We start from the raw sequence: 22,322 nt of genomic DNA on the forward strand, positions 1-22,322 counted from the left end.
TATTTCTGATAAGATGTTTTTTCTTTTCTATTCTTGCATGTGACTGATGCGGCTTTCCTTTGTAAGTGGTAGATCTTCTAATTCCATACTTTCTTCTTGTATTCTGATAATAACCTGGGATTGGTATTTGGCTACAGAATGATAAGTCTTTGAGAGACCTACTAAAAGCGGCCTTCTTGCACTCTTCCTCAAGGTATTTGTAAGTAAATACTACCCGAGGATGCATGTCCATTGTATTTCCTGGATATATTTCCTCAAAGGTTGTCTTTATTCTTCTGCCGAGATCTCCAAGAAGCTTTAGCCAAAATTTTTCAGATAACTCCGACCCTGTGAATAGTTGCCCTGCCTTGACAGTAAGATTCATATATTCATTTATGAAGGATATAATATCTTTTATCGGTGGGCATGTTAGACGTTCTAAATCCCTATAAGCTTTATCCTGCATATCAGTAGATCCTTGAAAGGGGTCTTCAAGAATAAAAACCCTTCTAATTTGGGAGATTATATTTTACGAACCATTGCGGCCTTCTGCTGATTTTACTAACTCTTGGTATTCATTTGGGAAGGTCATTCGCCATTGAATCCAGGTTAACCTTTTGGCTTCTCCCAACAGGTTTTCAATGAAATCAGCCTTGTCTTGAGTATCCGCAAAATTTTGTAGGGCGACTACGTTCTTTGTGATTGCTTCCCATCGTAGGAAAACATCTTCTATCTTCCCCAGTTGCGTTGGTAATGTTAAGATTGCTTTGGTTTGCTGCTGTGCAGATGGTAAATTCCACCATTCAGATGTGTTATCTTTCTTGAAATTTCCTCGTCCTTTTATATGAATTCCTGGCTCAGCTGTTGTGCTTACAGGTTCAAGTTTGGGCCTCCTTTCTATTGGGGGATAACCGATCGGGTTTATAGTAGCATCGGCTGGAGGACGATATTGGGAAACCGCTTCTTGAGAATAGATTTGTTCAGATAGTTGCTTTAGTTGCGGGTATTCCATTAGCCATTCGGGTTCAGGTTCTGTTGTCCCTACGGCAATAATATTCGGAGCAGCAGCATCGGCATCGGCATTAGTTGGATCGGCATCTCTCCCACCAGCTTCCATTGCGAGGGGATTAATAAATTCTTCAAAAGAGTATCCTGTGGAAAGATGTTCAAAGGGTCGTGAAGCTAAATATTGTAAATATTGAATGTAATCATTATCATTGGACTCAGACTCCTGTGTTGTTGTGTCTGAAAGAGTCATGCATAAATATTTGCTGGAGGATGTTGTTGGTAGGGAGTCCAATTGCTTTTGTAATTCAGCACGATATACTCTGGAATCTCTAAGTATCCGATAAGTGTCCTCAAAACTTTCTCCGTAAGAATACCACTCTGGTTCATCCAATGTCTCGTCGTGTATAAATGCCTTTCGAGCTTGGATGCGAGCCTGGCAGTCTTCATCAGTTGTGTGTTGGATTACAGCTCCTAACTTGGGTGGTTGGTATTCGATATATTTACGATCATCAATATAATCAGGGTGAGGTGCCACATAATATTCATATGGGGTTACGCTTTCTGTACCATCATCACAATTAGGACACCCATCACAGAATGGGTTTGCTCTGTTAATAGTACATGGATACTGTTGGCTTGTTGAGCCAAAACTCTTATCTTGCCGTTTTGTTTTGTCAAGGTCATGGACTTGAATGATTGGAGGAACCGTTTTGTTTTGTCAAGGTCATGGACTTGAATGATTGGAGGAATCCTATAGCACTCTAGAATGAATTGGGCAACTCTTTCTCCTTCTGCAAAATCCATATCATCATCAAAATAATTATAAACAAGGATTTTAATTCCACCATATGGGCAAGCCATGTTAAACATGAGTATTAACATCAAAGTACCTAAAGGGACTTATGCTCGAATAGCACCAAGATCCAATTATGCCATGAGAGGCAAGATAATCGGAGGAGTGGTTGACCCTGATTATAGGAACAATGACCCACTAGAAACTCTGAACACTGCAAAGTTTTTTTTTATCATAATCATTTAATAAAAATACGGCGCCCAATGGAACAAATTTAATATCCTGGGCATACAATAAATAACTGAATTTAGCTAAAATCTAAGAATTAATTGTCCTAAATAAGAATAATAAAAGCGGGTGAATTTCTGGGTACTTTGCTAAAGCTGTCTGTCCCTGATGCGACAAGATTAGAAGTTGGAACTAATTGGATCATGACAAGGTTGGGCACTTGGCATCGAGAAATTCCTTCAACGTCCGAGCTGCTTTCTGACCACCCATGAGTTCTGCCAACCTTTCAACAGGTAGCAGAGCAAGTTCGGCCAAGTTTTTACATCCATCCATCAATGCTCTGTAATTTGTGTCTGTCACTCCAGGGAGACGCCTCAAGAACTCGATCGCAGACGTATTATAGTTTTCAGCCCTGAGATGCAACACAGTGAGTCAAATCACAGAGTATCCAATTGAACTGCCAAGAAACTAATGCAAAGGAACTTTTTGTGCACGCTACAATTTAAAGATGACAACTTGCTTTATTTAAAAGCCACGAATGATTGATCATTCACAAGCATCTAAACATTATCCATGGAATTGGATTTTATGAAAATCGGATGTCGAGCATCTAAACATATCTTGTCAACATTATCTACAAATGCATATCTTGAAAATTGGATGTCGAGCATTTTCTATGAGATTCCATTAACTAAGAGACTTAATATCCCCATTTGATGCAATAGATGTAAGCAATCATGTAACATGGTTACATCCTTATAATTTGATTGGGATGCATCAATGTTTTTGCTACATGGAACAAAATGTGTGATTTTGGAAAATAATATCTATGAAGTCTATGTATTACTGCAAATGCAGGCTTCTACAACTACATAACTTGCAGCATGCAATAGCATGAAAATTCCGTACAGATGCAATATTGCAATTTTAGTTTGATAACATAGTTGCCCATGTGTTTACCTTACATCATTATCCACCACACCATCTTCTGATGGAACACCTACTCTGATTGCCTTGCTCTCATCTGGTTCATCCTGATTTTGTTTGAGTGATGCAAATATTTCTGCTGTGGCATGCACATTGCGGGACCAAACCAGGCGCAAGCGAGGAAAATGAAGAACAAGCAACGAAAGCTTTGAAATTATGTTTGTTGGTGAGACATCATCACCGATATCATTTGTGGACTGCACTAAGGCATGAAAAAGTTGATCCAACCAAAATAATGTCAGCCCCAAGAAAAAAAAAACTCAAAAATGCTGAATAGCCTACTAAGGAAACTACACACATCTTTGACATTCACCTAAAAGTATAACATGGAGAAGAAAACAATCTCTTTAAGCCTAACACCACATATGATGCCAAGTGAAATTACTCAAACCTGATCATTGATCAGTAGTCACATTCATTAAAATTGATAGGAAAATGGCTGCTCAATAACCATAAATTGATGGGGATCAAAGTCAAGAAGCCCCATAGATGATCGTAGACCAGTAGGTTACCCAATATTTCAATAGCAAGCACCAACAGTCCATTATGAGTTAGAATGTTGAAATGAAAGTGTTAAAATGGATGTGTGAGATTATCAGAAAAGAGAGAATAAAAAGAATACTACCAAAAGCAATTAGTTGTAAACTATACAAATATATATACATAATATATAACCTATATATTGCACCCACACGCGTGCGCACGCTACATACCACATTCCTTGATTCTATAAAGGTTCTGAAAACTCCAGTTTAATTTTCAAGCTAAGGAATCAATAACAAATTGGCAGTATCAAATATTTTGTATGATAGGTCAAACTTAGAAACTCAAATATAACTGCCACGATTGTCAGGAAGTTGTTTACAAGAGAAAAACCAGCATTCAAGATATAATAGTGCTGCTTCAGACAAACTAAATTTCAAATATATAAAAATTAATCTTATAATTCTCAAATTGAAAATTTACCAAAGTGATTCAAGATATATGGTAGATATAAACTTTGTGTGTGTGTGTGTGTGACATATGACGTTATACATTATTGTTAATATAGCTAATGTTTCTATTTACAAAAATTATATGAATTGCATATTTGCCCATATATGAGTCCGGATATACATCCACATGAGATACACCAGTTTGATTCCATATCACTGACTTTTTGAAACTTTGAACACTATACAAGTCATAGCTTTTGTTTGTGAATTTTACTTTCAATTATTAATAGTCTCTATTGTTAATATGTCGAAATAGTGAGATAACTTTGACCTACGAACTAATAGTGATGTCCTAAGAGCAACTGTGTGATGCTTCCTTAAAAGTAACTTTTCAACATCAAATGTTGTACATTTGAAATTAAAAAATGAAAAAAACAATATACCAACAAATTGATGTCAACAATATGACAAAACCATTGAATTGCGAATCTTATGAACCCCTATTTTAGCAGAAACTTAAGAGACATATGTGAAAATTCACAGAAGTAGGCTCAAGGCCCATTTCAAGTACCTGGAAGGAGAAGCTTTTGTCCTGTGAAAATTCTATTAGGAGGACAGGCATTTTGTAGTAACGAATCATTGTTTCCACCTGATGATAGAGACGACCTGATGCAAAACTTTGAAACAAGTCTGCAATGCTTTTCCTTTCAACACAAATCATGGGGGAAAGAACATAGTCACCAACTTCCAGAGTAACAGGTATGACATGCATGCCTTTCAAATGAAGAACGTTAGGAAGACTGCTCATGAACTCCCTCATATCAACAATAACCTGTCGAAACAATTAAAGTTCAATCAGTCTCTTCAGATTCACAACCCAAAAGAACAAGAGAGATTACCTGCATTTTTCTGCCTTGTGACATTCTACCACCTGCCTTTCTTGTTAATGAATTCTGTAAAATAATTGACTCTGTTTCGCTGGGAGTACTAGCTCCAATACAACGCCCATTCTGGAAAGCATTGAAAAACACAAAAATACATCACAAATATCCATATCGGCAAACAATACATGACATATTTTTCTAATTTCACTAAATGTGAGCCTGAAACAATCCAAAAGCGTAAATCTATAGCCTCAAAATTTCCTCCAGTGATTTTGCACCCCATAGTAAAACACCTAAAAAAATACTCCATATGAAAGGAAAGAGTTCACACACTTCGTTATTTTTTTTCAGAATTGATATAAATATATTATGACAAATGGAAGCAAAGGACAAGCCATATCTTATGCAATTCATGCTAAAGAAGATATTGAGATTGGGACAAACAAATGCAGCTTTCCTCTGCTTGGTAAAAACGGTTTAGCGTGTAGTTGCAATTGCCTTAATTTATATCTTAAGTCATTTTAAATAGAGCATTCCATCCAAATAAACTTAGTTGCATTCTTTCTACGATGCACTGTTGTCCTTAACTTTGGTGATCATAATAGAACTCATAAACAGTTTAAATCATGTTGACAAGATATGCATCAGATTTGTAGTTGAATGCCTCTTCCATTCAAAAAATTACTGAAATAGATGGTCTAAACAACACCATACACCACATTCCTTGATTCTATAAAGAATCTGAAAACTCCAGTTTAATTTTCAAGCTAAGGAATCAATAACAAATTGGCAGTATCAAATATCTTGTATGATAGGTCAAACTTAGAAACTCAAATATAACTGCCATGATTGTCAGGAAGTTGTTCACAAGAGAAAAACCAGCATTCAATATATAGCAGTGATGCTTCAGACAAACTAAATTTCAAACATGAAAAATGAATTCGAAGGCAAAGAAAAGGTAACATGCATGGTAGTGAACTACCTGATCCACTGGGATCATCATCAGTGATTTTTGCCGGATCAAAGATTCAAATGCACTATTTTCCCTCCGTATGCTTGCCTCAAATTTTTGCACCTCAGCTGAGTCTTCATAGAATAAAAAGTAAACCTTTAATTTTTTTGAAGGATTCTCTGCTTGATAAAATTCTATTTCCCTAACAAAGGTCATGTTTGGATGATATACAATAATTACAGATGGCTTCAGTGCATTAAGTATCTGTTGATCACTGTCCAGAGCATAGAATTGCACAGGTGGAAGTAATTTGGTTTGACGGGATGCTGCAGGAACTGATTCTGCAGCATGTGTTTGAATATCACTTCTATCTATACAAACATTCTCTAGAGAACTTTCTTGATCATTCTGCATGGATCCTGTTGCAGGTTGACCTAGTGCACCATTATTCCCTGAACTAATATTTTCATTTGTATTAATCTGATCTATCTTAAAATTGAAACCGGGATTTCCAGTCATTGGCTTGCCTTTGCTTCTTGTTTTTTTCCCTCTTGTTTTTTTGTAGCCCTTCCTTCTACCATCTGATTGATTATTCTCCTCAAGAACAGATTCTTTATTAGCTGGAATTCTAAGCTCAGAGGCTGCAGCTAACAGAGCATCATTTTCAAATTTGGATATGCTGCTAGGGTCTGTGTTATCAGATGATCCAGCAGTGACAATACCATCAAGTAAACCAAAGCCTTTAGGTTCCTGAGATTTTTTCTTATTCCGTTTTCTTAGATTGTGTAATTCAACTTTACCTAGCAGATATTTCTCCCATTCGTCTCGCATAACCTACAATGAAAGTTGTAAAAAAGTTAGCTAGCATCATGTAGTGAAGTGTAAAGGACAATCAAAACAAAGTTTAATCCTTTTATTTGAGAAGCAACACCTGATGTGGTCCTTTTAAGATGCAATCCTCCAATTGCAAGCATGAGTGCTCATCTTTACAGGCCACCAAAACAATATCACTCAGGTCCCCTGCATCTTCAACTTTTGTTTGTCCTTCCTCTGACTGATTTTCCTCTCTTCGCTCAGCTTCTATTTCCTCAAGAAGCTCCTATAAAAGTACCTTTTCTTAGTTCCCCTTCTGTTTCCAGAAAAATAAAATACATTTCATCTACAAAAACCTTTTTTTTTAACCTTTTTAATCACGGAGTGGAAAAGATAAATGACAGGAATAGATCTAATATAGACTTTAAACAGGACATTAATATGCATTTTACATTTTCCAGAAATAATCATAGGTACAACGAATAACCCTGTTCTAATAAGAAAGAGCATTTTGAAAAGATACCAATAGCAGCCACATGTTTTACAAAAAATGAAGAAGGATGATAAGAAAGAAAAAAAAAGGCCACTAAGCTAAATGATCTTAAAGAATAATGATAATAATAATAATGGGACTCACTCACTCACACGCAACACCTTCCACTTAGGAGCTTCTTCCAGGACTTCTTCCAGCATTATGCCAACATTAGCATCCACTTTCCTTCCATCTGCATCATCTGCAGAAGTAGATCCAACTGATGAAATAGTGACTTAATGTTATTCAATAATCAATGATCTGTTAATATCTTCATTGAAAGGATGAATTAGAGACTTTCTGCTGCCAGCCTATTTTAAATGAAAGAAGAAAAAAATACTTCACCGTGATGGAAATGCAGTTCAGCAAGACAAACAAAATGATCAACAAATTAAAGGGAAACAATAAAAATAAAATAATACTGGGAGGACGCACCGCCTTCTGATTCTTTTTTTCTTTTGTCATTAACCCTTCTTTTCTTGCTAGGGGTGCTTTTATCATCTAGGCTGCTTTTTGTACCATCTGCTCGAACTACTTGGTAAACTCGCCTCTTTGCGAGCTCGAAAATCTTATAGCTTGAATCAGCAAAAATCCACATCGATTGAACACCTTCTGAAACTCTCAGGGTATCTAAATATTTCAAGTATAAGACCGCATCATACCTGAGATATGACGATCCCAGTTTCCACCATGAAAACATCAAGAATCAGTCTCCTCAGAAAATACTATGGATCAGGTTTTACAACACTATTGTTACAAATAATAGTTAAAGGTGAGCAGCAGAAATTCCACAATCATCCTTCTTACCTGACAAGGTAATCCAGCAGTTTCCTCAGGGTCTTGAGATCACTAACCAGCTGCTTGGTCTTCTTCCCAAGAGTGTGCCAGATCGGGTCTAACTGCCGCCTCACAATCTCGTCAAAAGACTTGAAGAGCCCATTCTCAACCGTGAGGTCTTCGACATCAACCTTGTTGGTCCTCCTCAGCTCCCTAAGGCAGGCATCCATGGACCCAAGAATCGCATCTTGGATTCCCTTCATGGCAGCGGACATGGGTACCCTGACGTCGACGACCTCAGGTGGCGTTCGCTCGAGGTCGGAGGAGACGAGGACGTGGAACCTCGGCCAGAGGTGGAGGCGGCGGACGAAGAGGGACTTCATAATCCGCTCGGCCTTGGAGAACCCGGAGACCATGGCATGAGGGCAATCGGTGAAGGCGACGATAGGGGTAGAGGGCGAGTAGGAGTGAAGGATGCGAGCGATGAAGGCCTCAGTGGAGGTATCAGAGAGGCGATGTGCGTTAAGGACGACGAGGGTAGCGACGGAGGAGGGGGGAACGCGAGAGGTGAGGAGGTCGGCGACGAGAATGCGAGGTGTGACGAAGAGGGCGGCGCCGGAGGCGTAGAGGGCAGTGCGGTGATGGGAGGGGAGATCAGAGGGTAGGTCGGAAGGAAAGGGAAGGGGGTCGGTGTGGACAGGGGCAGCGCGGCGGAGGGCAGCAGAGATGGCGGACTTCTGAGGTTCTGAGGCCGAGAGGAGGAGGAAGGAGCCGGCAGAGGGGTGGTGGAGGAGGAGCAGGGAGGCGATGAGGGAGGAGAAGGGGAAGCCAGAGGCGACAACGACGAGGCCGCCGTTGCGGTCGTCGAGTAGGTCGGAGATAATCTGCTCCTGGAAAGGGAGCATCCCGTCGGGAATCGGGAGGGAGAAGGTCAGACCGAAAGGAGGGGGCCGCGGCGGCGACTTTATTTGCAATTCCAAAATTTTCTTGCAAATTTAAATTCATTTTTTTAGGAAAAAAAAATAAAAATGGTTTTTTAAAAATCATTTTCTCGAATAAATTATTATTAAAAATTTATTGCACCCTTATTATTATGATTTTTATCAAAATTTGTTTTTTTAAAAAAAAATTAACAGCTATAAATATCTATTATATTATAATATAAAATAAAATTATTCCAACGACCTTCGAGTCGACGCCATGGTGTCGCTCTCCTTCTCTTCTTCTGTCCGCCCTTGATCTGCCATCCTTTTGCCATACCCGTCGTCGCCGCTCCTCACCAACCCTAAACATAAACTGCAGCCCCTACCGTTGAAAGCTCTGTTGCAGGTTAGCGAGGAGAATCCTCTTGGTCGTCGCCTTGTCTGCTCCGATCCAAGGATCGGAACCATCGAAAGAGATGGAAATGGAAGTGATGGACCGGTTCGTGGGGGTGGCCAACACGTCGCCGCTGCTGCCGGGGAGGTGCTTCGGAAATACTTTCGCCGGAGCTTCGTGATCATCAATAAGGAGGATCTCAGTATGCATCTCCCTCTTCTATATATGTCTTCTTCTTCTTGGATTTATATAAATTTTTTGTTTTGATAGATTTGTTTTAATATGTTGCTCCTCCTGTGTTCATAGGTCCAGTGACGGTTGCGGATAGGGAGGCGGAGGATTCCAATTTCCATCGTTTCAATCATATTGGCGAGCTTTCCTAGACATGCTATGTGAGGAAGTTTTTTTTTTGTTTGTTTGTTTTGTTTTTCTTGTCCTGCCAGTTAGGAATCAAAAATACGGATATTGAAATGGCCCGACATTTCGTGCAGTTTGGGGGAGGAGAATGGCTGCAGATCAGCAGATGTAAGGTGGAGTCTGCTGACTACGTTTGGGTTCTAGATCCAATTGATGGCACCAAGAGCTTCATTACAGGTGAATTGCTTAAGCTGTTTCCTGGTCAATTATTTTCTATGAAGATGCGTTAAGAACTTGGGAGTGTCTCTGCTGAACGCTTTTCTTATGCTATGGTTTGCAGGGGAACCTTTGTTGGGAGTGTCTCTGCTGAACTTGGAAGATGTGTTAAAATCTTGTAAGCTGCATCAAAGTGTGTTGGACCTGGAGAGTGCATAAACTGACTTGCAATGCTAACGCAAAAGCTATATCAGGTCGAGTATGTGAAAGGTAGATAAGTCGATAGTTGTCATTAGCCCCAATAGCCCTCGCTATAGCGAATAGCGAGGCGAGGCGACGGCTAGGGGCGATGAGGGGCTATGCGCAACGATATTGACGATTGCGATCGCTATTGGCACTATCCTCGCTATAGTGAGGATAGCAATAGCACCCGTAGCAGGGCTATTGCAAAGTGTAGCACAGATTTATTTTTTTAACCCTTTTGCATAATTTTTTAGGCCCATTTTTTAAAGGCCCATTATATAATTTTTTTGGGCCCATTTTTAAAAAAAATTAGATAGTTGCTCTCAAACCCTCCTAAGAAATCCTACCCATTCTTTTTTTAAAAAAAATTGGATCGCTGATTTCGCTGCTCTCCTAAGAAACCTGCGCAAGGGACGACTACTTCTCCTTTCGTCTCTGCCTTGCCTCACCTCCCTCTCCTGCTTCTTCCACTCTGCGTAACCTTCTCCTCCTTCTACTGGTTGCGCGCTTCGTTTCTGAATATTACACGGTAATAAACACACCCAATTCCTCACTATCTGCACCTGTTTGATGAATGAGTGTGCACATCTTGAAATAAATGTTTCTAGATTCTGGAACATTTAATCTTACAAAGAAGATATAAAAATAAGGAAAAGTTATGAACAAAGAAGATACCTTGTTCAAAACAGACACCTTGTTAATAACAAAGAAATATAAATGAAATATATTACTTTGTTTTTATATCTTCTTTTTAATCTATCCAGAAATATATATTACAAGAATCCAAACATATATTACCTGGGTAATAAACACACCCCATTCCACATTGATTAAAATTTTGTTTTTTCCTTATTTTTCAGAGTTTAAAAGATGGAAAACTTACAAGAAGATATGAAAAAAAAAAAGATATTGGATGGAATTATGGGAGAATGGTCAACCCAGACAAGATTGTTGATGGAATAATATGCAAACTTTTGCCAAGTTACAAAGGGTGGGATAACAAGGCTCAAACAACATCTTGTTGGAGGATTTAAAAATACAAAACTTTGTCCAAAAGTCCCAGCAATGGTTAGCAAGAAATGAAAGATCACTTTGAAGAAAAGTTAGTCTAAAAAACTGTCATGGATTCCGTACCTCACTTTGATGATGTTTTTGACATAGAAGAAGAGCAAGGAGATGATATTGACTCACACAGAGATCCCTCTAGTAGAAAGAGGTCGACATCTATGTCTTCCTCGGTCAACTCGTCAATATTACAGCCCTAAAAACCTCGGCAGTTGGGACCTATAAATGCTTTCTTTAAGCTGGATGCCAAGAATCAAGGTGGCAAAGGACCTTTAAGGAAGTAAAAAAAAAAACTGAGGTTTGATGCAGCTCAAAAATTTGCAAGGTGGATGTATGATGCTGGAATCACATTCAATGCGGTCAAATATGACAGTTTCAAGCCAATGATCGAAGCAATTGGACAATATGGTCCTAGGATGAAACCACCTAGTTATCATGAGGTGAGAGAACCTTCTTTGAAAGAAGAGATCAACCATACAATGCTGATTTTGAAACAGAATGAAGAAGAGATGGCAAAGAATGGTTGTACTTTAATGACTGATGGGTGGAGAGATAGAAAGGGAGATCATTTATCAATTTCTTAGTGAATACTCCAAAAGGCAACATGTTTATTGAATCAGTTGATGCATCTAGCTACTCTCATACGGGTGAGAAGATGTTCGAGTTGCTTAACAAGTTTGTGCAAAATGTTGGGGTGCATAATATTGTTCAAGTGGTCACCGGCAGTGTATCGAATAATGTTTTTGCCAGTGAGAAAATCTAATATACTAACTTACATAATCTTGTAAATTTCATAAATTAGTTTGATTAACTAACCTATTATGCTTTTGTTCTTTACAGGAAAGAAGTTGATGGATAAATATCCAAACTTGTATTAGACCCCGTGCGTGGCACATTGTTTGGATTTGATGTTTGAGGACAAATTCAAAATGCCGGATTTGAAGAGGACGCTTGAGCGGGCAATCATTGTTAATGGATATATTTACAACCGAACTATGTTGTTGAACATGATCAGAGAGTTCACCGAACAAAGAGACCTTATAAGGCCAGCTAAAACTCGTTTTGCCACTGCTTTCTTGGCTATGAGAAGCATTCAGCAGCATAAGCAAAATTTGAAAAAGATGTTTACTTCAGAAAATTGGAGTAAAAGCAAATTCGCGAAGGAACAAACTGGTAAGCAAGCACAGAAAATTATATTGATGCCTTCGTTTTGGAATTCTATCATTTATGCTATGAAAGTTGGTGGCCCATTATTGGAGGTACTTCGGTTGGTGGATGGGGAGAAGAAGCCTGCCATGGGTTATATATATGTGACAATGGATAGGGCTAAGGAGAAAATAGCAAAAGCCTTTGGTAATAATGAGGATAGGTACAAAGATGTTTTTGAGATAATTGACCATAGGTGGCAGTTGCAGCTCCATCAAGACTTGCATGCAACGGGTTATTTCTTGAACCTCAAGTTCTTTTACTCAAATTCTGAGATAGAACAAGATGAAGAAGTAGTTATGGGGTTGTACAATTCAATCAGTAGGTTGACTGATGATCCTGAGTCAAAGGGAACAATACATACAGAGTTGTTAAAATACAAACAAGCCGAAGGTCTTTTTGGGAAGCAAATTGCAATCCAAATGAGAAAGGTTGTATCACTTGGTATGAAAATATGTTTACTCCTCATTTTTTTTGAAATAAATTCAATGAGAAATATTAATATAACTATTGTTATTAACTAGCTGCATGGTGGAACTCGTATGGAGCTTTGACACCAAAGTTGCAAAGACTTGTCTAGAAGATACTCAGTCTCACTTGTAGCTGTTCTAGTTGTGAGCGCAATTGGAATGTGTTTGAACATCTAAGCCTTTATAATATTACACTTTATTTTTTATTACTGTGAAATTTTAAGAATTCGTTCTCATGTCTCGTGCACAATTTCATTCCTAGAAAAGGAATAGATTGGAGCAAAAACGCCTGAATGATTTGGTGTTCATTAAGTACAATAGAGCTCTGAGGCGTAGATACGATAGTCGTGATACCATCGATCCTCTCATATTGAGTGAAGCAGATGATGGAAATGAATGGTTGGTAGGGAGACTGGAGGATGAAGAGCTTGACTTTGTTCATGATGGTGATGATTTGACTTGGCTAGATGTTGTTGGAGTAAATAAAGCTCCTTATGTTGGACCCCGTGGTTGTTTTGATGTGATCAACCAAGTTTAGGTTAGGTCCTGTTTGTCTGATCCCTGAGTCTAAGTGTACAGGAGCTTAGGACCGCAGGAAGTCGAGCAGAAGACGTAGCTAGCGAGAAGGAAAGCACGGGAAGGGAGCCGACGGGCTTGGTGCGTCCGAAGGACGAGACAGCTGCGGAAGAGTACATCGGTGGGCGTGAAGAACGTGCACGACGTTCTAGGGACGTAAAGCCGGGACGGAAGACTGCTCGAGGAGAAGGTCAGGAATTGGGTTCGGGTGAGCCCTATTCCAGTTGGCGAAATCACCCAAGCAAACTGAACCAGAGCAAGTCAACCAGGAGTTGACTTGACAAGTGTTCGGTCGACCGAACCCCATGATCGGTCGACCGAACCCCTATCTTCAGAAGCCAGCTGTTCCAGCCACGTCAGCAACCGGCAGTTAGCTGATCGGTCGACCGAACCGAAGATAATCAAAGACTTGGTCGAGCGATTTGATCGGCTCAGATCGAGTGGAGACCGTTGGCTGATCGGTCGACCGAACGCGAGGATCGGTCGACCGAACCTAAGCTCGATCCAGAGAAGACTCCACCTGGACGAAAGACTGGGCAGGTACAGCAGGTTCGGTCGACCGAACCTGGGGATCGGTCGACCGATCCCTCTCGAAGTCAATACCTGATCCCGAAGATCAGATGATCTGATAAGTCTTTGAACCCCTATATAAACAGGTCTCTAACAGCTAAACAGAACAACTCTTGTATTCTCATTTTTCCAAGCAATAGCTCTGTGCTCTCCAAGTGTAAAAGGCTTCTCCGCCTCTAGAGAAGGAGACTTTGTTAGTGTGCTTTCCAACCGCCTTGGATTAACAACCGTCTCGGTTGTAACCAAGTCAATCGCTGAGTCTACTTTTTCTGTTCTATTTTAGTTCTGTTCAATTTCTTAATCATTGCTTATATTTGAGTTGAAAGTTCTTGAGGAGGGTATAATTTTTGTTTACAGGCAATTCACCCCCCTCTTGCCGGTCCCGCTGCACCAACACCTTTTACATTGAGAAAATCCAAAGGGGCCTCGAAAGTGACCCCTACATCTACGCAAGCCTCAAACATGACCACATCTACCCGAGCCTCAAAGATGACCACATCTACACCTACAGGAAGTTCGAAGGCGTCCACATCTAAGTCTAGAGGAAAAGTCCAATAGGAACATCTACTACACTTAATCTTGTAGATGAAGAGGATGAATTCAATTTTGATGAAGAAAGTGAAGATGAGAATGATGCCGAGCGTTATGCAATTCCAAATGAAGAAGATAGTCTTGATTTTGATGAAGAAGATGAAGATGAAGATGAAGATGAATTTTAGATTATGTTTTTTTTATTTTTAGAATTGAGGTTTTATATGTTTTATATATTTGTTATTTAAGTATGAACTATTGAATTGATGTTACTATATATTGTATGTTATATATTTATATACTTGTGGTGCTATACTTTCAAATAACCCTCGCTACGCTATTCGCTATGTGCTATAGCCACGTGCACCCTTTGCGCTACAAGGTGCTACACCCGATTGACAACTATGGATAAGTCTCCCAACTAGCCGTTGGTACTGATCTTGTTAGAGATACAATCAAAGTCCCAAAAAAATATAAAAAAATTCATCAGTTTAAAAGGATGTAAGATATCTCCATTGGCATGAGACATTTTGGTTAGAGCTCAAAAATAAAATCACGAGGCCTTAGGCCCAAAGTGGACAATATCATGTCATTGTAGAGATATATAAATATCCTTTAGACACAACAAATGTTATCAGAGCCATGGTCTCGACCAGATGTCATGTGGGGTGGCCTTAAACGAAGTTGGGGAGAGGCTTGGAACAAGTTAGGGTAACCGGATGCTTGAGGGGAGACTCGAAGTAGATCATGATCGGATGCGAATGCTTGCCACCACCCAGAGCAGGTCAGGATGATTGGATGCTCGCGGGGAGGCTCGAAGTAAGTCAAGAGTAATCAGATGCTTACGGAGAGGCCCGAAGCAGGTCAGAATGATCGGATGCTCGCGGGAAAGCCCGGAGCAAATCAAGGTAACTGGATACTTACGAGGAGGTCCGGAGCAGGTCAAGGTGACAGGATGATTGCGGGGAGACCCAAAGTAGGTCAGGGTGATCAGATGCTCACGGGAAGGTCCAAAGCAAGTTAACAGTGATCGGATGCTCACGGGGAGACCCAGACTATAAGAGTAATGGTAGTTGAGGGGAGGATTGTTGGGGATACAATCAAAGTCCCACATTGAAAAGATATGGAAAGGATCATGAGTTTAAAAGATATAAAATATCTCCATTGGCATGAGACATTTTGGGTAGAGCCTAAAAATAAAGTTATAAGGGGTTAGGCCCAAAGTGAACAATATAATATCATTGTGGAGATATGTGAATATCCTTTGGACACAACAGATCTTTTCTATAAACTTCTTCAGGTTTGGCTGGTTGGAGCTTAATATTATACTCCATGGGTGTCTTAACTGCCCTGCAACCTAGTAGACATGTTTCCTTGAGAATGCCTAGAATATATTTCCTTTGTGTATCCAGTATATCCTCTTTGGATCGTGCGAACTCCATACCAAGGAAGTATTCCAATACTCCTAGTTCCTTGATCTCGAATTCATTGGCAAACACTTCTTTCAATTTTTTAAGCTCAACATGATCATCTCCAGTTAAGATTGTGTCATCCACATAGACGATCAGGATGTTAATCTTCCCTCCTTTAGAGCATTTGAAAATCATGGTGTGGTCCGCTTCACTTTGGCAATGCCCTTGACTTTTAAGAACCTTCCTAAATCGCTCAAACTAAACTCTTGGTGACTGCTTAAGTCCATAAAGAGCTTTATTTAAGGAACATACTTTATTTCCGCCATATTTTTCCTTGAACCCTGATGGCAACTCCATGAACACTTCCTCTTCTAAGTCTCCATTTAGGAAGGCATTCTTCACATCTAATTAGTGTAAAGGTCAATTAAAATGTACTACCAGAGAGATAAGAACTCTGATTGAATTTATTTTTGCAACTGGCGCAAAAGTTTCTTGATAGTCGATTCCATGTATATGTGTAAATCCCTTAGCTACGAGTCTAGCTTTATACCTTTCTATACTACCATTAGCTTTGCACTTAATGGTAAACACCCATTTGCTGCCCACTATTTTCTTTATAACTTGTAAGTCAACAACCTCCCAAGTGTCATTTCTCCAAAGAGCATTCATTTCTTCTAGAACTGCTAACTTCCAATCAGGTGATCTAGATCTTCCGAGATGTTTCTTGGCACAAACAGGTGAGTAATATTTGAGACAAAGGCCCTATAATTGTTGGAAAGCTTATGATACGACAAATATTTGGCAATAGGATGATTAGTACATGTTCGAACACTGTTCCTAATGGCAATAGGTATATTATTGTCAACAGGAAGCATGGTTGCTGGAACAGGAGAATTACCTGTAGAATTTTGAGTGTCCAATTGACCCAACTCCGGAAGTGATGATTGAACTTGCACAGGGGATAGTTGTATGATCCTCACCCTTTTGACGAAAATGTTTCCGACTAAAAACACGAAACTCAAAGGATTAGGAATCTTTGGTAGTATTTCTCCCCTTGTAAATCATCTACACTTGACACCAATAAACTAGGGTTTTCTTTATTTTCATTAGATAAAACTCGTGTCTCTTGGTTTGTTTCAAAATTTTGGTTGAATTCCGAAAAAAACACATTCGGCATACGTACAGATGTGTGCCAAAATTGATCTTCACTCTTTTCTATCTCCTCCGGAAGATTATTTTGTTTAAAGAAGGGTTCTTTTTCCCAAAAAAAATGACATCCATACTAAACTAAAACTTTTTTTGTCTTTAGATTCAAACATTTGTATCCTTTTTTATTAGGAGCATAGCCAAGAAAAATGCACTTTTCAGCCCTAAGAGCAAGCTTTGAGCGCAAGTGATTTGGTATGGACAAAAATAGTACAATCAAATACCTTTAATGGCAAAATAGAAATGATTCTATTTTCAGGAAAAAATATTTTCAGACTCTGCAGAGGTGTTATATATTTAAGATACGTGTTGGCATCCTATTAACCAAATAACTTATTGTTAGAACTACATCCCCCATAAATACTTTGGAACATGCATAGAAAACATTATTGCTCGGGCAACTTCAAGTAAATGTCGGTTTTTTCTTTCAACTAGTCCATTTTGTTGAGGAGTAACACGACAAGTGGATTGGTGTTCAATGCCTTTCTCTTTTTAAAAGGCCCCTAAACATTCGTTAAAGTATTCAGTACCATTATCAGTTCGAAGAATGCTTATTTTGGTTTGAAATTGATTTTCAACCATAGTGTGGAAATCTTTGAATAATTTTTCAACTTCAATTTTTCATTCATCAAATAAATCCAACAAAGTCAAGTATGATCGTCGATAAAAGTGACAAACCATTTTTTTCTAGTTGAAGTAGTAATTTTTTAGTGACCCCAAACATCACTGTGAATCAAATAAAATGGTGTTGATGCACGATAAGGCCTTGACTTATATGAAACTCGATGACTTTTTGATAAATGACAAACATCACAATTAAAGGAATTACAATCCAACTTCTTAAATAAATTTAGAAACAAATGTTTTAAATACGAAAAACTAGGATGTCCTAGTCTATGATGCCAAAGCATAATTTTTTCACAAACAGAGGTAGAATTAGAACTACCACTTAAGTCATGAGTTTGTTTATTGCAAGAAGAGTTGTCATCAAAATAGTAGAGGCCTCCTAACATCCTAGCACTGCCAATCATCATCCCAGAATTCTGGTCCATAAATTCACAGTGGGAGTCAAAGAATACAACACAACAATAGAATCTTTCGATAACTTACTAATAGATAAAAGATTGCAAAAAAATTTAGGAACATGAAGGATGGAATTCTGTTCAATTTCTTCTAAAATTTTGACTGAACCTGTCCCTGCAATAGGTGAAAAACTCCCACCTGCAATTCTAACTTTCCTATGGCCAGAGCAAGGAAAATAAGATTCAAATAAATGGGATAGATTTTTCATATGATATGATGCACGAGTCAATGATCCAAGGTGTGGAATTGAAGGTGCTAGATAGAGCTGTGGAAATATTATCATGTCAGATTAGATTTAAGTACCTTCAAGAGTTGATCTACCCGCTCTTTGGTGAAGAAACTGGCCTTGACTTCATTTTCTAAAGGAGTCACAGAGCTGTTTTTGTCACCAGATTTGCGCCCTTCAAATTTGCTAGTTTCCCATGAAGCTTCCAGCAAGTATCTCAAGTATGGCGTGGTTTATTACATTAATCACACCAAACTCGAGGTTTTCCTTTAGTTTTCCACTGATTATTGTTTGACCGAGCAGCGTTAGCATCAGCAACAGTTAATGCCGAGCTTTCAAGGGATCCACCAGTCCCCTTTTTGCCGAGCATGACATTCTAATGACTTTCCTCTCACCATACTTCAGAAAATACCTCTCCAATTGATGGAAGGGGTTGTCTGCCAATTATTCTACCCCTTCACAAAATTCAACATTCAATCTTACCAAAAATTTATAAATCCTATTATTCTCCACCATCTTTCGATGATGAATGTTATCTTCAGTACTTTTCCATTCATAATCATCAATAAACAGATCCAAGTCCTGCTACAGGCCTTTCAGGATATTGAAGTATCTCATCGCACTATCTCCCCCTTGCTGAATCTCTCCACGACACAACTATAACTCATAAACTTGTGACTGGTTGCCAAGATCAGAATATATCTGACAAATATTATCCCAAAGTTCTTTGGTAGTGTCGTTGGCACTAATGTCTTCCTCCATAGAATTGACCAACCAAACCATTACCATGGAATTCTCTGCATCCTACGTTGCATAGGCTGGACCTATTTTTGCAGGTGCTTTGGTTTCACAAATGAGATATCCGATCTTTCCCCTCCCTCGGATGTACATCCTAACTAATTGAGACCACCTCAAAAAATTACCTTCATTGAGTCAGATTGTGGTGATTTGAAATGATGAGACCTAACATGGGAATTCTTGATTTCAGTGGTTTTAGAAGTCACAATAGGAGAGGAATTGAGAACTTTAGACATGGTGAAAGAAAGAAAAGAAATTGGCTGCTAGGGTTTTTAAAAAAAAATGCGAGAAGTAGCCCTGATACCAAATCCTGTATTTAAAGATATACAAAGGAACTAAAAAAGGAAATAGTTAATTACAATTAATTAACTTTCCTAAAAGCTACATATTTGTACAACTTGAATATGCCTAAGATCATGCCAATATCTTGTCTAATTGATTTTATTTTCAACACTTTCCAACAAAGAATTTAGTATCCGGTGCGTTTTCTTATAAAGAATAAAGGAAATCTAGGCATATAAAAGACATGACAAAGTAGTAATCATGAGGTTGGAATGACTAGATCAACATCCTTTATAGTTGAGAGTCACCCATTTGCCAGAATAGTATGAATAGGATTACATGGCGGTGCAAGACAGAGAAATGGGATATGATACCGGATGCATGCTCAGAGGCTTCTGAATCCAAGTTGCTTGATCCAGTAATCTATATTATGAAAGCAGTCGAATCATGAAACAATGATGACACAAATTGACTTAATGCGCCTTGAATGGCAGACCATTCAAGGAATTGTTGGTACTTAGTTGATATACCAAGGGTAAAAGCTCTGTTTCTAAGAAAACCATCTGGTTTGAGTCGATTCAGCAATACCTGAAACACTTGGTGGCGATAACATATGGAGTCTACTGCTTGCTGGAAGAAGTTTTGCAAAAAACTGATTTAGAGTCTGCAGAAACTTCTCAATAGTAGAAGGTTTGCTTTCTGGGAGAAACAGAAACATGTCTGAGAAACAGATTTGGAAGACACAGGAGAGCAGAAGAGCAATTCTAATATGCTTATGTACTGAAGATCTGGAAACATATGCATTAGGAAGTGTGAGCTGGATCATCAGCAGCAGATTGACGCATCTCAAAAATCCAGTGTCTCCAGGAAGTGGAAGAAATGCTGGGTCATATGCTGTTCATATATATATATATATACACACATTTGCGTCCCTGCTAGAAAGAAATGTGACGAAGAAATCTAAGAGAAATGGGCTGAAGGAATGTGCCAATTTTTTGAAACCATGTGAAAACAGAAGCTCGCTGAAGAATAAAGCAAGAAATTTGAAATCGTGAATAGCAGAAATAAACACACAGCAGAGAAGCAAAGATGCAAATGCATGAATCCCAAACAGGGAGAAATCTGAGAAAATTAGATGTGGTGGAGAAGCACGGCTGTGAGGTGCCATGAGTAGGAAGAATCAATGATCTGCTTAGTGATGTAACAATGACTGAGACCAAGACATTAATTCCAATTCTCATGCCTTGTTGAATGGGAAAAATTAAAATAGATTATTATTGTTGTTATTTTACCTCTAAGGTTGGTATATTTACAATCAAGCCCTATTCAATTTAGAATTAAGTCCTAAACAATTTATATTGGAGTCAGATTAACACCTATCAGACTGTTAGGCAGGAATAATTGTGTTGCTTTCCTTTATTCATAGACTGAACATTACATTCCTGTGTTTGTACATCTTTGTAAGCAGTTTGTTTTTCCTTAGCTCATTATAAAAAATAAGGTTATGTTTATGTTGAATTTCACTGTTCTCTTACAAAAGTATCGCATAATTGTTAATAATTTTTCTTTTCCTTTATCCCTAGACTGACCTGAGCTATTATTTTCTGTCCTTGTTTGAACATCTTTGTGAGAAATTCTTTTTCTTTTTCCCTTATAAGAATTAGAATTATGTATAATGTTGTATGTTATGTTCTCTTGCAAAATTATTCCACAACTATTCTATTATTGTGGTTTAAAATGTCACTGATAAAATTATTCCACGACTATTCTCCATGTAGTCTGATTTATTGCAATTATGAGTTAGTAGCCTTCCACATAAGTTTTCTTCTACTATTCCAGATTCTTAGCATTATTGATCAACCAATTTTAAGAGAAAGATGGGTTGGGGTTGGTGGGAGAAGAACAACAATGAATGAACAGGCTGTTTCGACACATGCATGTAGCAAACTATCCCAAATTTGTATGCAGAATAAAACTTGAGAAATACTAATTTTACATCTAACTAGATATTGAAACACTATGTAACAAAAGCCTTGGCGCAATGAGGGATAATACCTTGTATAAACTAGAATATTTCTTCTTACAGGTGCACAACAAGGCCTCATCTCTTTAGTGGGGATGCAGAAAAAGCAATTTGGGATGTAAGAGACAAGGTCAGATAGTCATTCTTTGTAATACTCTTGATTGTTCATTAGATGAGCAATTGCCAAACCATTGTCTGGATTTCTGTCAAACAATGAGATAGATACATGTGATGAACACTTACTCTTTGATTTTGGTTTTATGTATTTTATGCCAGGTAAAAGTTCCACTATATGGATGTGATTGCTATGCTTATGCTCTTCTAGCTTCTGGATTTGTCGATCTTGTTATAGAATCTGGGCTTAAGGTGATTACTTCAGTTCTCAATTAAACTAGCTATTTTATGCCTAGGTTTTATGGAATTTACTGATACAAGTCTGCGCAGACGTAAGTGCAACACACCAACCCCTGTCAATGTGTGAACGAGTCACCGTTCATAACCCTTCTTTTTACCCAGATCATTTAATCAAAGCGCATTTGCTAATCCGTGAAACCTTCATCTAATTCTTACCTTGTCTGCTTTTGAACTACATGAACTTTTGTCGTATAAATAGATAAAATTGAAATTGAAGGTTTCTTAACTAGCAGTGATTTGGTTTATAAACTTTTGCTAAGACATACTTCAAATGGCATGAATGCCATGCATCCTCCAATATTTCTCATGTAAAAGACTGTTAAATAATGAATGTAATACAAACTACCATCGTGAGAAATATCCAGTGTTTTCTGCTCATTTATTGTCTCAATTCTCATCCCAACGACGTCCTCTCATTAGTGGAATAGAAGGTACTGGG

At 38.5% G+C, this 22,322-nt stretch overlaps 2 protein-coding genes and 1 long non-coding RNA gene across 5 annotated transcripts; 2 read left to right on the forward strand and 1 right to left on the reverse strand.

Moving 5' to 3' along the window:
- Positions 1 to 1,988: 1,988 nt before the first annotated feature.
- Positions 1,989 to 8,860, reverse strand: LOC122002424 (DNA repair endonuclease UVH1-like). 3 transcript variants are annotated; one of them, XM_042557586.1, is made up of 9 exons: positions 7,919 to 8,860; positions 7,547 to 7,686; positions 7,225 to 7,313; positions 6,698 to 6,865; positions 5,797 to 6,600; positions 4,830 to 4,940; positions 4,502 to 4,762; positions 2,969 to 3,192; positions 1,989 to 2,420 (listed from the first exon to the last, which is right to left on the reverse strand). In XM_042557586.1, exons 1-9 carry the CDS (start codon positions 8,791 to 8,793, stop codon positions 2,210 to 2,212), a joined length of 2,883 nt encoding a protein of 960 aa, XP_042413520.1. In that variant the 5' UTR covers positions 8,794 to 8,860; the 3' UTR covers positions 1,989 to 2,209. The 3 variants fall into 3 exon arrangements, with proteins under 3 accessions (XP_042413520.1, XP_042413519.1, XP_042413521.1); XM_042557585.1 differs by having other exon boundaries at positions 7,547 to 7,773; positions 7,919 to 8,856; XM_042557587.1 differs by lacking the exon at positions 1,989 to 2,420 and having other exon boundaries at positions 2,998 to 3,197; positions 7,547 to 7,773; positions 7,919 to 8,857.
- Positions 8,838 to 10,272, forward strand: LOC122002426. Its single transcript, XR_006117650.1, has 4 exons — positions 8,838 to 9,407; positions 9,512 to 9,597; positions 9,697 to 9,799; positions 9,903 to 10,272. It is a non-coding gene; the product is annotated as an uncharacterized LOC122002426 (long non-coding RNA).
- Positions 10,273 to 12,015: 1,743 nt separating this feature from the next.
- Positions 12,016 to 21,859, forward strand: LOC121999707. The gene is made up of 4 exons (XM_042554352.1): positions 12,016 to 12,723; positions 13,025 to 13,161; positions 21,533 to 21,599; positions 21,746 to 21,859. Exons 1-4 carry the CDS (start codon positions 12,016 to 12,018, stop codon positions 21,857 to 21,859), a joined length of 1,026 nt encoding a protein of 341 aa, XP_042410286.1.
- The last annotated feature ends 463 nt before the right edge of the window (positions 21,860 to 22,322 follow it).

Source organism: Zingiber officinale, chromosome 7A, assembly GCF_018446385.1.
Source record: "Zingiber officinale cultivar Zhangliang chromosome 7A, Zo_v1.1, whole genome shotgun sequence".
NCBI classification, from domain to species: domain Eukaryota; kingdom Viridiplantae; phylum Streptophyta; class Magnoliopsida; order Zingiberales; family Zingiberaceae; genus Zingiber; species Zingiber officinale.